This window comes from Lepidochelys olivacea (genome assembly GCF_965140295.1).
Source record: "Lepidochelys olivacea isolate rLepOli2 genome assembly, chromosome: 8".
NCBI lineage: Eukaryota > Metazoa > Chordata > Testudines > Cheloniidae > Lepidochelys > Lepidochelys olivacea.
Genome location: NC_140418.1, coordinates 199,800 through 217,026, shown reverse-complemented (window position 1 = coordinate 217,026; position 17,227 = coordinate 199,800). Strand labels below are relative to the sequence as shown.

General features: G+C 44.6%; 1 protein-coding gene across 3 annotated transcripts in view; it reads left to right on the top strand.

Annotated features, from left to right (window-relative positions):
• The window catches only part of KDM3B (lysine demethylase 3B), a 135,948-nt gene that overhangs the window by 108,013 nt on the left and 10,708 nt on the right, over nucleotides 1-17,227 (top strand). For all 3 annotated transcript variants that reach the window (XM_084636645.1, XM_084636644.1, XM_084636643.1), the window contains exons 16-19: nucleotides 12,447-12,713; nucleotides 13,278-13,449; nucleotides 14,905-14,995; nucleotides 15,113-15,243. In XM_084636645.1, the coding sequence (XP_084492771.1) occupies nucleotides 12,447-12,713; nucleotides 13,278-13,449; nucleotides 14,905-14,995; nucleotides 15,113-15,243 (661 nt within the window). The remainder of the gene's footprint in view (nucleotides 1-12,446; nucleotides 12,714-13,277; nucleotides 13,450-14,904; nucleotides 14,996-15,112; nucleotides 15,244-17,227) is intronic.

The window sequence follows — 17,227 nt, the reverse complement described above, 5'->3', positions numbered from 1 at the left end:
CATAATGGGTCAGACCAATGGGCCATCTAGCTCAGTATCCTGTCTTCTGACAGCAGTCAGTTTCCAGAAGCTTCAAAGGGAATGAACAGAACACAGGAATTGTCAAGTGATCCATCCCCTGTCATCCACTCCCAGCTTCTGGCAGTCACAGGCTAGGGACACCTGGAGCATGGGTTTGTGTCCCTGACCATCTTGCCTCATAGCCATTGATGGATCTATCCTACATGAATTTATCTAATTCTTTCTTTAACCCAATTATACTTTTGGCCTTCACAACATCCTCTGGCAATGAGTTCCACAGATTGACTGTGAATTGGGATTTTCCAATGTGCATTACTTTGGACTTACCAACACTGAATGTCATCTGCCATTTTGTTGCCCTGTCACCCAGTTTAATGAGATCCCTTTGTAACTGTTTGCAATTAGCTTTGGACTTTACTATGTGGGGTAGTTTAGTATCATCTGCTAACTTTGCCACCTCCATTGTTCATCACCTTTTCCACATCGTTTATGAATATGTTGAACAGCATAGGTCCGAGTACAGATCTTTGTGAGACCCTGCTATTTACCTCTTTCCATTGTGAAAACTCACCATTTATTCCTACCCTTTGTTTCCTATCTTTTAAACAGTTACTGATCCATGAGAGGACCATCCCTCTCATCCTATGACTGCTCACTTTGCTTAAGAGCCTTTGGTGAGGAACCTTGTCAAAGTCTTTCTGAAAGTCCACATACACTATATGACTGGATCACCTTTGTCCACATGCTTGTTGACTCCTCCAAAGAATTTTAATAGATTGGTGAGACATGATTTCTCTTTACAAGAGCTGGGTGAACTCTTCCCCAACATACTGTAGCATTTGTGTATCTGATCATTCTGTTGTTTACTATATTTTTAACCAGTTTGCCTGGTACTGAAGTTATGTTTGTTGTAGAAGAAAGAGAGAGCCCGCACCATGAGGCCTGAACTAAAGTAGTAGTTGGGCCCTGATGATATAAAGTAAAGTTAGCTGAAGTCAGGCCCAGTTACATAACATGCCAGCTTGCAAGTTTACAGAACCTGGCAAGAACAGGGGTGGTATTGCAAAACCATAAACATTCCTAAGAAGTGCTAGGCACAGGATACTCATGTAAACACATTCCAGAAGAGTGGTACCAGGACATTTTAATACCAAGTATGGTGTGAACACACTCCCCGAAGACCACAGGGACATACTGACCCCTCCTAAAGATAAGGTCAGGATGACAGCGTAATGGATAGAGATGTTCTGATAGAACCAACATGTATAAGATAAAAGGTGGAACTAGCTACGTCAGAGGGAGGATACATAACTTGTTTGTATCAGTGTATAAAGAAGGGTTTCAGACGGGGTGTCTTTGTCCAGCCGAGGGGGGAATGGAAAGTCCTGCCGTTCGCTGAGCTGTGTCTATGGCATACATGTGCTGGTGCTAGTGTAACTGTAGACATTGATCTGGGGAGCTTGGACCGTGCTCGTCAACAATAAACCTGGCCAAGTGCCTTTGTTACGGAACCAAGTCTGTGGTCTTTTTGGACAGTTCAGTTGGAGTCTGCTGTACAGGCTATCTGATCAGAGCCAGTGCAGCATGCAGAGAGCACACACGCAGCCAACAACTGACTACACTTACCAGCCTTTAATTGCCAGGATCACCTCTGGAGCCTTTTTTAAAAATCAGCATTAAGTTAGCTTCTTCCAGTCATCTGAAGCTGATTTAAGCTATAGGTTACATACCATAGTTAGTAGTTGTGCGATTTCATATCTGAGTTCCTTCAGAACTATTGGGTGAATACCATCTGGTCCTCGTGACTTATTACTGTTTAATTTATCAGTTTGTTTCAAATCTACCTCTACTGATGCCTCAATCTTGGACAGTCACTCAGATTTGTCACCTTAAAACAATGGCTCAGGTGTGGGGAATCTGTCACATCTTCTGTAGTGAAGACAGATGCAAATAATTCATTTAGCTTCTCTGTAGCAGCATTGTCTTCCCAGAGTATTCCTTTATAACTTTGATTGTCCAGTGGCCCCATTAATTTTTGGTAGGCTTCCTGCTTCTGGTGTACTTTAAATTTATTTTTGGTTAGTTTGTGTCTCTTTTGTGAGTTGCTCTTCAAATTCTTTTTTGGCCTGCTTCATTATATTTATATTTGACTTGCCAGAGTTTATATTCCTTCTGTTTTCTTCAGTAGGGTATGATTTGCAATTTTTAAAGGATGCCTTTTTGCCTCTAACCATCCCTTGTACTCTTCTGTGTAGTGATGGCAGCATTTTTTTGGTCCTCTTACTTTTTTATTATTACTTTATTATTATTTATTATTTACTATTCTTATTAGGGGTATACATTTGGTTGGAGCCTTTTGTAGTGTTCTTTAATAGTTTCTATGCAGCCTGCAGGTATCTCACTTTTGTGACTGTTCCTTTTAATTTCCATTTAACTAGTTTCCTCGTTGTTTTAAAGAAAAATGCCAGTGGGTTTCTTTGGCATTTTTCCCTCTGCAAGAATGTTAAATTTAACTACAGTAGGGTCACTATAACTGAGAGGTTCAGCTATATTTACCTCTTGGACCAGATTCTGTGCTCCACTTAAGACTAAATCAAGAATTGCCTCTCCTCTTGTGGGTTCCAGGACTAGCTCTCCAAGAAGCAGTCATTCATCATGTCTAGAAATTTTATCTCTGCATCCCATTCTCTGGTGACATGCACCTAGTCAATATGAGGATAGTTGAACTCCCCCATTATTAGGTTTTCTGTTTTTTGTAGCCTATTTAACCTCACTGAGCATTTCACAATCACCACCACCATACTGGTTAGGTGGTCAGTAGTATATTCCTACTACTACAGACTTATTATTCAATCATGGAATATTTATCCATAGAGATTCCATGGAGCAGTTTGATTTATGCAAGATTTTTACTTTGACTCTGCTTTTTCACGGATAGTGCCATTCCCCCACCGGCACGACCTATCCTGTCATTGCAATATATTTTATACACTGGTATTACCGTGTCCCTCTGATTATCCTGATTCCATCAAGTTTTTGTGATACCTATCATACCAATATACTCATTTTGATACCAGGCACTTGAGTTCATCCATCTTAGTATCTTATAGTATGTATACAAACAGTTATGAAATTTGTCAATATTTCGTTGTCTGCCTTACGTGATGTAATTGAATGAGACTCCTTTTTGTTTGACTGTTTCTCTTCAGTTCCCGTCTACACTTTATCAACTTCTATCCTATCATCTTTTAAAGGGACACTATATCCTATTATAAATCCACCCCTGAGGGATGTCTCTGTCTGAACCGTGTGCTCCTCCACACCTGTTGGCTTTCGCCAACCCCTCAGTTTTGAAACTCCTGTATTACCTTTTAAATTTTACATGACAGCAGTCTGGGTCTGTTTTGGTTTAGATGAAGCCCATTCTTCCTGTATAGACTTGTCCTTTCCCAAAATGTTCCCTAGTTCCAAATAAGCCTAAATCTCTCCTCCCAACACCATAGTCTCATCCACACATTGAGAACCTGAAGTTCTGCCTGTCTAACTGGCCCTCCTCATGGAACTGGAAGCATTTCAGAGAATGCCGCCATGAAGGTCCTGGACTTGAATCTCTTACCTAGCAGCCTAAATTTGGTCTCCAGGACCGCTCTACTACCTTTCCCTATGTCATTGGTACCTACCTGCAGCACAACTACCAGTTTTTCCCCAGCACTGCACGTGTGTCTATTCAGATGTCTCAAGAGGTACACAACTTTTGCACCCGTCAAGCAATTAACCATGCAGTTCTCCCAGTCATCTCAAACCCAACTATCTATATTTTTAATAGTCAAATCCCCCATTACTATTTCCTGTCTTTCCTAGTGACTGTGGTCCTCTCCCCAGGAGGGGTATCCTCAGTGCGAGAGGGATACCATGACATCTGCTAGTAGGAGGGTTCTCAACGATGGGATCATTTCCCATTACACTGTTGACTCATTCACTTTGTGATCTACTATAACCCTCAATCCTTTTCTGTAGTAGTCCTTCCAAGGCAGTCATTTTCCATTTTGTATTTGTGCAATTGATTGTTCCTTCCTAAGTGTAGTACTTTGCTTTTGTCCTAACTGAAGGACATTTGTCATCCTATTTATTTCAGACCACTTCTCCATTCAAGATTATTTTGAATTCTAATGTTGAATCTCTGCTTTAAGTGCAAAACTTAATCAAGTTAAAATATGGTATGTTCAGCCATTGATACATGTTATTGTAATGCATACAGAGACAATTTGGGGGACAAATTAAGGTTGAATAGCCCCTCTTCTGGAAAGATTCATTTTAAAGCCAGAAAGGGAAGAATGATCTAGTCGGACCTGCATAACACAAGCCATTAAAATCTTACTCGGTTGTTTCTTCATCAACTCTAAACTTCTTTTTGAGCAATAACATATCTTTTAGTGTGATCTCCAGGCTTGATTTAAAGACTTCAGCTGATGGAGAATCCACAGTGTCCATCACCTTAAATTGTTCCAGTGGCTACTTTTTCAGTTTTTAAGGTCAGGCTTGACAAAGCCCTGGCTGGGATGATTTAGTTGGGGATTGGTCCTACTTTGAGCAGGGGTTTGGACTAGATGACCTCCTGAGGTCCCTTCCAACACAGATGTTCTATGATTCTTTAAAATGTGTGCCTTTATTTCTAAAGTCTAAATTTGTCTAGCTTCAGCTTCCAATTTATGTGTTGTCTGCTAGATTAAAGAACCATTTGCTATCAGAAATGTCTTCTCTATGAAGGTGCTTGTATAACATGATCAACTGACCTCTTAAACTTCCCTTTGATAGACTAAATAGATTGAGCCTAAGTCTCCCACTATAAGACATGTTTTCCAGACCTCAGATCATTCTTTTAGCTCTATTTTGAACCTTCATCCAAATTTTCAAAGTCCTTTTTTAAGTGTGAACATCAGAACTGGACACAATGGTCTCACTGATGCTGTATTTGGAAATAATACTCCTGTGGGAATTCTGGGCCAAAAAATTAAATTCTTTAAATACTTACTTTTTAATTCAAGTATTTTAAAACTCTGCATATTTAATTTGTCAGAATAACACAATATAATCACACCACTTTCAATTATTTTTGGTCATTTATTTCAAAATACCTGTCAGCAAGTAAGTCTGTAATAACATAGACGACAAAAAAAGATTCAGGAAATATTTTTTGATAAATAGATTCCTTACTAGGCATATTAATAGAGAACTCTGAGTAATAATTGATTTAAACTACAATAAACTACAGAACCATATTTCCCGAACCCCTCAGAAGCCGTACAAAAGTGTCGGGATAATGGAGGAGCTAAGGGAGAGGGAAGTAAATTGCTGGGAAGGAGCCTGGGTATGAACTTGGGGGTTGTTGGGTATGGGTGAGAAAAGTATGGAACAGGTTTTGGGGGGATGTGAGGGGGGGGCTGGGGATGGATTGTTAGGGAGCTTCCCCCATGCAGACCCTGGCAGACCTCTAGCCTCTCCAATTCAGTCAGGCACATCTGCCCCTGTCCCCATGTGTTCCTGCATCCCCATGTGTCCTTGCACCCACAGTCCACATGTCCTTCCATCCCACATCAGACACCCATTTCCCCCATCCCCATGTGGTGCTGCATCCCCTCCCCATCCCTATGTGGCTGTATAACCCCTCCCCCTGTCCCCATGTGTGTCTGTGCCCCCACCCAGCCATTCCCCTGTCCCTGTGCAGCTCTGCACCCTGTCCCCCATCACCATGTGGCCCTGTGCCTTCACTCCTATTCGGCCCCTGCTCCAGTCTGTTCTCCCTCACTAGCCCTTATGATCCCCTGGCTCCTGACCTGACCCGCTGCAAAGAAGGCAGGCCTCTTTCTCTTCCCTCGCTGGCTGGGAGCTACTGCTTTGTTCTGTTGCCACAGCACCCCCTCATGGGCAAAAAGGGGAACTGCAGCAACATTTAGGCAGAAGCATTTTTCTGCGCAAAAAAATAAAAGTATGCGGGGCTTATTAATTATACATGCGCGCAGTAGCACAGAATTCCCCCAGGTGTATAATACTGCCTCCCTACTCCTACTTGTTATTTTCCTGCTTATACATCAGAGGATCACATTTGGCCTCTTAGCTGGGAAGTGAGGGGAAGCATGAACAACAAAAGCAAGAAATCTAAGTTACACTTTGTGTGTTTAATTTTTTTTAAATGTTACAATGAAATACAGGAGAATACTAACCTTTGAGTGATTGCACAAGTCTATTCCGATTTAGATGTGTGAGTGCCCCAAGCACAGCTGTTTGAGATTCTTCCCCTAGTGGTATCTGTAGGCTTGGCACTGGCACCCCCTGGTGTCACACGCTCATAGCGCCGGTTTAAGGGGCTCCCGCCGAGACCATGCTCCTCAGTTCCTTCTTATCACCTATGCAGCTGTCGGAACTTTCCCCCCTCTTGCCTTTAAAATAAAGTGCTTTTAGTGGTTTCCACTGTTCCTTCATAGTAAATAGTTAGTTCCATAGTGTAGTAGTTTAGTTTAGGACTGTGATTCCTCTCCATACTCGGAGAGGTGGTCTGTCCCTCCCCGGGTGCCGGGGTTTAAACCGTGCTCTTTGTGCGGCAAGCCTATGCCTACTAGTGACCCTCACTTGAGTTGTCTCAAGTGTTTGGGAGAGGGTCATAGAAAAGAGCGCTGCAACATCTGCTGGGAATTTAAGCCCCATACGCAGAAGGACACAGCAACAAGGCTGAAAGTCCTACTTACGGAGATGGCACTGAGACCTGCCTCAGCACTGAGTACTTGGGCATGAGTGCAAAGTGCACTGCCAGCAGGTAGGGGCTCTCAGCACTGGTCCTCCTCAACAGTGCCAAAGAAGCAGCAGCGCCAGGGCAACCAGGAGAAGACTCGCTCGCCAGCACTGAAGGCAGACAAGCGTGCACAGTGGGATAGAGCAAGACCCATGCAGGGCTGTTCTCCCTCCTTGGTACTGCGACAACCGCTGGCAGAGACACCAACGCAGGCACCACAGACCCCAGTAGCGCTTGACTAACCGATGGGTCAGCACCTGGCGAACCAGTTTGTAATGCCATTGACCCCAGAAGCCTACTCCACTGCGAAGGAGCTAATGACTCTCAGTGCCGAGTCCTGCCGGGACACAGGAAGCGGCACCAGCGGTGCCACTCAGTGGCATCGAGGTATTGACTGCCTTTAAGCCGATTTCAAGACCAGCCTCTAGGAGAAACCCACCCCCCTTCATTGCCTCACCAGAAATGTCTCCATGGCACCGATCGCTGGCACCAGGAGGATCGGCCCCACTGTGGTCACCTAGGTGGTTGTCTGCGGCGGCGTCTTCATCGAGCTCTGACTCGGGATTAGATTATTCAAGACATTGGCACAGAAGGGAAGCTCCACGCCAGTCCCCACAGGCAACGCTGCCGTTGGGAGCGCCAGGAGCAGGAATGACCCAAGGGACCTGGCCTATGGGCCTGTGGGGTCCAGTGCCCCTGCAATGGCCTTTTTAGAACCCCTGGGGTTTTCCCCTAGGCCAAGGGATTGGCTTACACTGCTCCTACTCAGCGTGCTCAGACTGTAGCGGCAGCCTTGGTGCACAGAGGCCCTCCAGAGCCAACCCCCCGGACCAGTGCAGGAGCAGATCCCAGCACCATTGCCGGCACCAATACCACTACCCAAGTCTGTGAACCCAGGGAAGACACAGCAGGGCATGCTATGGCAGCGCATACCTCTTCCTCAGCCTCTCCAGAGGACAAGCTCCTGCGCAGAATCTTTCCTACCGCAGGATGATTTAAGGGCCCACCAAGACTTGTTAAGGAGGGTGGCCTCTAATCTTGGATTGTAGGCAGAGGTTGTCAAGGAAACTTCAGACAGGTTTCTGGATCTTCTGTCAGCTGCAGGAGTGATTGCACACTCTGCTAAGGTGGCCCTGCCTCTACACAATGCCCTTTTGGGACCAATTAAGGCCATTTGGCAGACTCCTGCCTCTATTCCACCCCCAGCAAAGAGGACAGAAAGGAAGTACTTTGTGCCTGCCAAGGGCTGTGAGTTTCTGTTCTCTCATCCTCCTCCCTGGTCCCTCGTGATGGCAGCTGCCAAGGTCAGATGGGGTCTACTCCCGAGCCAAAGGAACCTAAGAAAAAGGATCGTCTGGGGAAAAATTCGTATTCCATGGGGGGGCTCCAGTTGAGGATAACTAACCAGCAAGTGCTGCTGGATTGCCATGATAATAATATGTGGGAGGCAATGAACAAATACGGAGACAGACTTCCCCAGGCTAGTGAGCAGGAGTACGCTACACTTGTGGATGAGGGCAAAACAGTAGCCAGAGCCTCCTTGCAGAGACCTTGACACTGCAGACTCGATGGCTAGATCTATGGCCACAGCTGGGATTGTGTGTAGGAGCTCGTGGTTACAGGTGGCAGGGTTCCCCCAAGAAGTTCAGCAGGCAATGCAAGATCTGCCATTTGAGGGACCTTTTGCTTTTTTCGGAGCGGACAGACGTCAGGTTCCACAGGGTTAAAGACACCAAGGCAACATTGAAGTCCCTGGGCTTGAAGTCCCAGTTGCAGCCTAGGAGGCAATATAGGCCGCAGCAATATGGCCGTTTTTACCCGCACCAGAATCGTTACGATCATAGGAGGCGTAGGAACAAGGGTTCTGGGTGTAGGCCACGCCTGCCTTCTCCTCCTCTGCAGGGCCTTCTCAATCAGCCCAGCATCACTTGGGCGCCTCGAAATACCCATTTTGAGGAGAGCATACCAATTCATCATGATCCAGTTTATCCCTTTTTTTTCCACAGTCTTTCCCACTTCCTCCAGGCCTGGAAATGGATCACCAGCAACCGCTGGGTTCTAAACACTGTTAAGTTTGGTTATACCCTCCAGTTTATTTCACTCCCACCTTCCGCATCCCTCCTTCAGGGGCCCTTCTCACAAGCTTCTGCTAGAGCAAGAAATTCAGTCTCTCCTTGAAATGGGAGAGGTGGAGGAGGTCCCAGGTCATCTAAAGGGAAAGAGGTTTTACTCCTGTTGTTTTTTTGATTCCCATGGCCAAGGGAGGTCTCAGACCTATCTTAGACCTGCATCATCTCAACCGATATCTCAAGAGGTTGAAGTTCCGTATAGTCTCCTTGGGATCGATCATCCCATCACTGGATCTAGGGGATTGGTATGTTGTCCTCGACTTAAGATGCATACTTCCACATATCGATTTTCTAAGGCCACAGAAAATTCCTGAAGTTCTTGGCAAACCAGCGATCTGCAGCCCTGCCATTGGGCCTCTCAGCGGCCCCAAGAGTCTTTACCAATGCATGGCAGTGGTGGCGGCTTTTCCCAGAAGAAGAGCTCATGTATTCTCGTACCTCGACGACTGGCTCATCAAGGGCAGGTCTCAAGCGCAAGTGTAGGCTGACATTTCCCTTATCCAGTCAACCTTCCAGGCACTGGGACTTCTCATCAATGTCCAGAAGTCAACCCTGGTACCCTTGCAGAGGATAGAATTCATAGGAGCAGTCCTAGACTCTCAATGGGCGAAGGCCTTTCTGCCAGAAGATCACTTCCAGGCGATCGTGGACCTGATGTGTCACATGCAGTCCCAACCAATCACCACGGTCAGGCTCTGCTTGAGTCTACTCGGCCACGTGGCTTCGTGCACGTATGTCGTTCAGCATGCGAGGCTCAGACTCAGACCTCTCCAAGCCTGGTTGTCTACGGTGTACTCCCCTGCAAGACACCACCTGGACAGGGCGGTCACTGTGCCCCCTCAATCCTTGGTTCTCTATTGTGGTGGTTGGATCACCGAGTAGTCTGCGAAGGGATTCCCTTCACAAAGCCTCAGCCATCGGTATTCCCAATCTCCAGTGCCTCGGATCTGGGCTGAGGAGTCACCTAGGGTTGCTCAAAACGCAAAGTCAGTGGTCAGCAGAGGACCTACTGCTCCATATCAACGTCAGGGAGCTCAGGATAGTCCGTCTGGCATGCCAGGCATTCTTACCCCACATCACAAACAAAACAGTCTCGATCCTCGAGGACAATGCATCAGCCATGTATTACATAAACAGGCAAGGAGGGGCTCGCTCTTCTCTCCTGTGTCAAGAAGCAATCTGTCTATGGGAATTCTGCATTATTCACTCGATTGAGATCGAGGCCTCTTACCTGCAAGGGGTGCAGAACCAGCTTGTGGACAGGCCCAGCAGATCCTTTTCAACACATCACAAGTGGAGTCTGCACCCAAATATCGCAATGAGCGTTTTCCTCCAGTGGGGCTTTCCCCACATAGACCTGTTTGCCACACAGTCCAACAGGAAGTGCCATCAGTTCTGCTCCCTGAGGGGTCACAGCCCAGGCTCCGTGACAGATGCTTTCCTACAGGTTGTCACATCACCTGTTCTATGCCTTTCCCCCTATTCTGTTAATCCACAAGGTGGTGACAAAAATCAAACACGACCGGGCTCGGGTCATCCTGATAGCTACAGCATGGTCCCGGAAACACTGGTACGCCACCCTTGTTTGTCTCTCCCTTGGGGCTCCGATCGAGCTTCCTCTGTGCCTGGACCTGATCTCACAAGACCGCTGTTGGCTTCTGCATCAGAATCCTCAGCACCCTGCATTTAACGGCCTGGAATCTGCATGGCTGAACCTTGATGAGCAGACTTGTTCAGAGCAGGTCCGTAGAATTCTCTTACACAGCAGGAAGCCCTCCACGAGGTCGGCATACTGTGCAAAGTGGAAGCGATTCTCCCTCTGGTCTGTAGCTAAGGGAGTTGTGCCCATGCAAGCTTTGATCCATCTTATCTTGGACTACCTCTTGTCATTAAAGGAGCAAGGCCTAGCCCTTGCCTCGCTGAAGGTCCACCTGGCAGCCATTTCAGCATTCCACCTAAAGATTGACAGTCATTTTTTTTCTCACGAAATGGTAATTCGCTTACTCAAAGGTCTGGAGAAGATATTTCCACAGATAAGGGAACCTCCCCCTGTGTGGGGACTTGAATCTGCTCCTCTCAAAGTTGACGGGACCACCATTTGATCTGCTGGCAGCGTGTTCTCTGCTGCACCTTTCATGCAAGACGGCCGCCTTGATGGTGATTACTTTGGCAAGGAGGGTTTAGGAGATCTGAGCCCTCACAGCAGAACCACCATATACAATTTTCTTTAAAGATAAGGTACAGCTGGGGCCGCAACTGAAATTCCTACCAAAGGTCGTGTCCCAATTCCACTACAACCAGCCTATATTTCTACCGGTCTTCTACCCTAAGCCTCATGCGAATAGGGAAAGGCAACGACTGTGCTCCCTGGTGTGCTCTGGCGTTTTATATTGAAAGAATCAAATGATTTCACAGGTCATCCCAGCTCTTTGTGGCTATGGGTGATAGAATGAAAGGGCTTCTGGTCTCCCAGAGGATCTCATCTTGGATCACATCCTGTATAGGAACATGCTATGACCTCGCAGGCACTCCCCGTCCGTTGAACTTAACGGCCCACTCCACAAGTTCCCAAGCCTCTTCGGCAGCCTTCTTAGCGCAGGTTCCAATCCTGGACATATGCAGACCGGCAACATAGTCCTCCGTGCATACCTTTATAATACACTATGCTATCATACAGCAGGCGAGAGACAATGCCCTCTTTGGATGGTGGTCCTACAGTCAGCTTGTACTTGATCTCCAAGCCCACCTCCAGATCTACTGCTCGCTGGTCGCCTAAATTGGAATGGACATGTGCAATCACTCGAAGAAAAAAGTTACCTACTTTCGTAACTGTTCTTTGAGATGTGTTGCATGTGTCCGTTCCAAGACCCGCCCGCCAGCCTCTCTCTCAGAGAGGTCGTCGGTAAGAAGGAACTGAGGAGCACAGGCTCGGCGGGAGCCCCTTATACCGGTGCTATAAGCATGTGACACCAGGGGATGCCAGTGCCAAGCCTACAGGTACCACTAGGGGAGAAATCTCCAGCGTCTGTGCTCGGGGCGCTCGTAGGCCTATATCAGAATGGACACGTGTAATACATCTCAAAGAAGAACAGTTACGAAAGGTAGGTAACCGTGTTTTTCATAACTTTAAAGAATAAAATGGGGTGTTAGGTTTGGTTTGAATCGTAGGTGGTGGTCACCTTAGTTTAGTAGTTTTACTACTTTGGGTAGCAGATGGTTCAGCAAATTTTCCGAGCCTTAACTGTATAGGACAGTCCATAGCACTCCTAACCTTGTACTGATTTGTTCACCAGTTCTTCTGCTATCGGAATTTCCTTGACGGAAAGGAACTTGCATAACTTACACCCAAGAGCCGTTATCCTTATGTAACAGCCTCTTCTCTTTCTGTTTACATTGAAGAGATGTTATCCTTATGTAACAGAAAGACAAGAGGCTGTTACACCCAAGAGGAGTTATCCTTATGCCAGTTATGGAAGACTAAACTTGTCCTGTGGGTTTGTATCTTCTAGGGGGCCAAGAGCAAAGCCAGTCTGCCCAATTTCCTGGATCATATAATTGCTTCTGTGGTGGAGAATAAGAAGACATCTGATGCTGCAAAACGAGCAAGTAACTTGGCTGATACACAGAGAGAGGTGAAGGAAATGGTAATGGGATTAAACGTGCTGGATCCCCACACCTCCCATTCCTGGCTGTGTGATGGAAGGCTCTTGTGTCTTCATGACCCCAGCAATAAAAACAACTGGAAGATCTTCAGGGAGTGTTGGAAACAGGGCCAGGTAAGAGAAAATAAATAGGCAGGTTTTCTCATTGGAGACCCTGGTGCCGGTATTTTGAAAGCAGTATTGCACTGATAGCCTGCGGGCTGCTTTAAGCTCTTCTAATCCTACTCTTGAAGGTCAGTGACTGTGCAATTTTGTGTGAAGTATGAGGAAGGGTATAAAATAAAATTGAATTTTGTGGCATTCCATATGACTATTTGAGAGGAATGTTTCTTAACATATAGCAACAGATGCTATTAGGTTAGAAGTGTAGATTTATTTATTTACATAGACGTTGCTTCCCTGGATCCCTTTGGGATGGGGAGGATGTAGAATCAGACTAACCTCCAAGGACAGCTGCACATTGAAACTGAAATTTTATTTGGTGACTTGCCTCTTAATCGCTCTTTTGCTTGATGTGCAAGGATTGGATTTATATGTAAAAGGAAACTGATTTCTGGTGACTTTCTTCTGTGTGGTGTTGGCCAAGAATTTCCCAGTTCTTGAGAATGAGAGAGAGTTGGCTGGATATGCAATAAATTTAGCAAATCATGGAATGAGCACCTGCCTTTCTTTCCTCAGCCTGTGCTGGTCTCGGGAGTCCATAAGAAGCTGAAGTCAGAGCTCTGGAAACCAGAGGCCTTCAGCCTAGAATTTGGAGACCAGGATGTTGATCTGGTGAACTGCAGGAACTGCGCCATAATTTCAGATGTGAAAGTGCGTGACTTCTGGGATGGCTTTGAAATCATTTCCAGTAAGTGCAGGCTGATGGCAGAATAGCACATTTCATTATTTTACTTCTCTCTCCCCCTTCTTCCCCCCCTCGGTAGATTGTTTTTGTGTTCTAACTGATGCCCCTCTTGCTGTAAAGTCCATGCTGCTCCTTAAATAACTGGGGCTTACTACAGAGTGGATGATGGAACAGTGGAGAATAAGGTTAGGCTAAGTGCAGCTTGGCCTATCAAACGATTTCAAACAGCAGATAACTCAGGTTTACAGTAGTGTGTATTGATGCACCTGTCAAAGAGGATCAGTATCCTAGGAGGTCAGTACTCTAATGTTTCTGTTTAGAGACCATGTGGGATGTCTTTCAATTTCTCTCCTACTGCTTTTTGTCTTTACCTCTTTCTTCTGTGCTGTTATAATTGCTTCTGTGGAAAAGCTAAGTTGAAGTTAGTTTTACATTTCACAAATGATAAAAAATCTTACTGCCTCCATTTTTGCCTTCCCCGGTAATAAGTTTCCAAAATTTTGGCTCTGCCGCTGTCTCCCACACTTCATCCTTGAGGTTGGCTACTTCAGAGCTCTGGAAGAATGTATGTAGTAGTCAAGGCATATTGGTGGAGGACAAGTGTTTGAAGTGGCTCTCTGCTAGTTTCTTGAATACCTCCTTCAGATGTGGGAGGTTTGGCAACAGGAAGGAATTTTCAGTGTAATCTAGATCCAGAGATGATTTCTTGGGCAAACTATGGTATGTTGACAGCAAACTGTAGAGAGGGAATAGTATTGTCAGAAGGGGTGCAAGGTGCTCCCAGACATCTTTCACCTGACAAAATGGGCATGCATTCATATCACAGCAATTGTAAAATGTCTTACTCTATGAATATGCTGTATTCTGTGAAACGGGGAGGTATGCATTCCAGCTGGTGTTCAACATATTGGTTGCTACCTTTGAGTAAGAGCGTCACCCAGATGTATGATTGTCTAAGAAGCACATTACTTGTTCCTTGCATTGGGCAGAAAGGATTTTGGGGTGGGTTGGAAGCAGTCCAAGTTGGCAAAAGTGATATAGGGTGGGATTTTCAAAATCACTCAACATTGACCTAAATCTGCTGCTGTTGAAGTCAATGGTAAAACTTTGACCTCAGTGGAAGTAGAATAAGGGTGAATGATTAAGAAAACTCCACCTTTCAGGCCCAGAAAAGTTCTGCAGGGTGAGATTTAGCAGGTTTGAGGGATCCCTCAGCCTCTGTTTTGGGGGTGTAGTGTCTCTCCCCCTCCTCTTTTTGATGAGTCAAAACTTGTTTTTTGTTTTTGTTTGTTTGTATATTCTAGTAGTGCCTAAGAGCCCAAACTGAGGTCAGGGTCCATTGTATGCTGGGCAGTATACGAAGTCTCTGCCTGAAGGAGTTTACAATCTTAATAAATAATACAAAGGGCGGTGGGAAAGGATGTAACATGCTGAGTAAAATTTGTCTGTCTCTTGCAGAGCGTCTGAGGTCGGATGATGGGCAGCCAATGGTACTGAAACTAAAAGACTGGCCTCCAGGGGAGGATTTTAGAGACATGATGCCTACAAGGTAAGTGAGCTGAACAGCAGAACTTACAGGATTCTGTGTTACACTTGTGCTTATTCAGCAATATAGTTCTGTTGGTGCTGTCGTCCTACTCCTGTACTCTCTGCTGTACCTCTTTAGGTTTGAGGATTTGATGGAGAACCTCCCTCTCCCAGAGTATACCAAGAGGGATGGCAGACTGAATCTGGCCTCTAGACTGCCGAGTTACTTTGTACGGCCTGATCTGGGTCCCAAAATGTACAACGCATATGGTATGTGTAAAAAGGTCTGGAGAAGGCCTTTTTTTACTATTCTTTACCACATTGTCTCTATCCTTTGAGCTGTGTCCAGTGAATAATTGGAACATACAGAAGCTAGTGCAATGAACTGTCCTACAGTACATTAGCTTATATCATAGTGTTGGTCTAATAAGACACTTGTGCCTTTAAATTTGCTTATTTTTTTCTCCATAAGATGCCATGTATATTTTTGGCTCCTACTGTGCATGGTGATAGCTCTTTAGAAATGTGTGTAAACTAGTATTAATATACACAAGAATAATGATATGTAGCTTTAAGAATCAGAGGGGAAACTGTGTTAGTCTGTATCCACAAAAACAATGAGGAATCCAGTGGCACCTTAAAGTTTAACAGATTTATTTGAGCATAAGCTTTCGTGGGTAAAAAACCCAGTTTTTCAGATGCAAGAAGTGGGTTTTTTACTCACAAAAGCTTATGCTCAAATAAATCTGTTAGTCTTTAAGGTGCCACCAGACTCCACGTTGATATGTAGCTTTATATTCCATGACTGTTAATGCACTAGGAGGATCTGATGACCTGAGTATTGAGAATTTAAGATACTTGTCTTGCAACCCCCTAAGGATACCTTTACTCACAGGGAATAGCCCCATTGATTTAAATGGAACTACTTATGTGCTTAAAAATTAGCATGTATATAAGTGTTTCCAGTATCACGGTCTAGAACTGTGTATTTATCAAACTTTTTTCTTAATGACATAAAATCATTGTCTCCCCAAAATCTCTTCAGTGTTAACAATGAAAAGTTATTTAGGCCTTAAATACATTAAAGAAGTTATTGTAAACTTTTTTGTACAGTGTCCAAAAATTTCAAAAATAGCATAAAGTTAGGGTCCTGATCCCATATTTAGACAGAGAAGGGAGGGATTTTCAAAGCCACCTATGTGATTTATGAGCGTAAGTCCCACTTCAATCTACAAACACTGATGGAGAAATATAGCCTAGTTGAAGAACTTCATTTCTTTACTTGTGGAAGTTCAGTATATCAGAAGTGGGGTTTGGTTGCAAATATATCAATGGCTGTTCTCTTGTCAAACACAAAACTGACTCTTATCTCAGTAAGCATGTTAATGAGGCTCTGGGCTTGTTTTTTAGCATAGAAGCACATTTTAAATACGAAATTTCTGACTAGAAAAAAAATCTAATATCTGAAATCTCCACTTTAGAGATTTAGAACTATAAAGTGGAAAGAGTAAAGAACTAGCAACATGTAAATACAATCTGATTTTGACTTTAAAAAAACATTTTTCTAAAAAAAAAAAAAATCAAAAACCTGCATGATTTTATCCACGCCCAAAACTAAAGATGATTCTTCAAGCATAGCACATACCTCTGCCCCCACAAAGTAGGCACATGGAAGGAAAATACTGGCTTAACTTTAAAAGTAAATTGCAAAGGTTTTGCTAAAAGTTTAACTTTGCAAGATAAATGAGGTGTAGAGTTTTTTATAGTCAGGGTAACTAACCATTGGAAGGAACAACAGGCCTAAGGATACAGTGGATTCTCCATCACTTGAAGCCTTTAAATCAGGATTAGTTGTTTTCTAAAACATATGGTTTAGCACAATCACAAGGTACGGGCTTAAAAAGTACCACATATAAAGGAATTAAAACAGAGGTTTACAATAATGCGGTTCTTTCCAATCTTTGTTTATGGTGCTTGGTGCTACTCAAGCCATGGAATCAACATGATCTGAAGGTCACGTTTTCCAGTATTTTGAGAGAATTGTCTTAGATGTTTGCTTATACAGCACCCAAAGTGTTCCAGAAACTGTACAGAGTTTAGTCTAATCCGGCAACATAGAGATGGAGGATAGACTGCAACAAAAAGCAAACTGATTAGCAGTGAAGGCTAACTTATTTTGTCTGATTTTCATTATTTTTATTATCTTTTATTAACTTCTTGGGTGGATAGGGAATGAAAGGAGATGGACAGATTT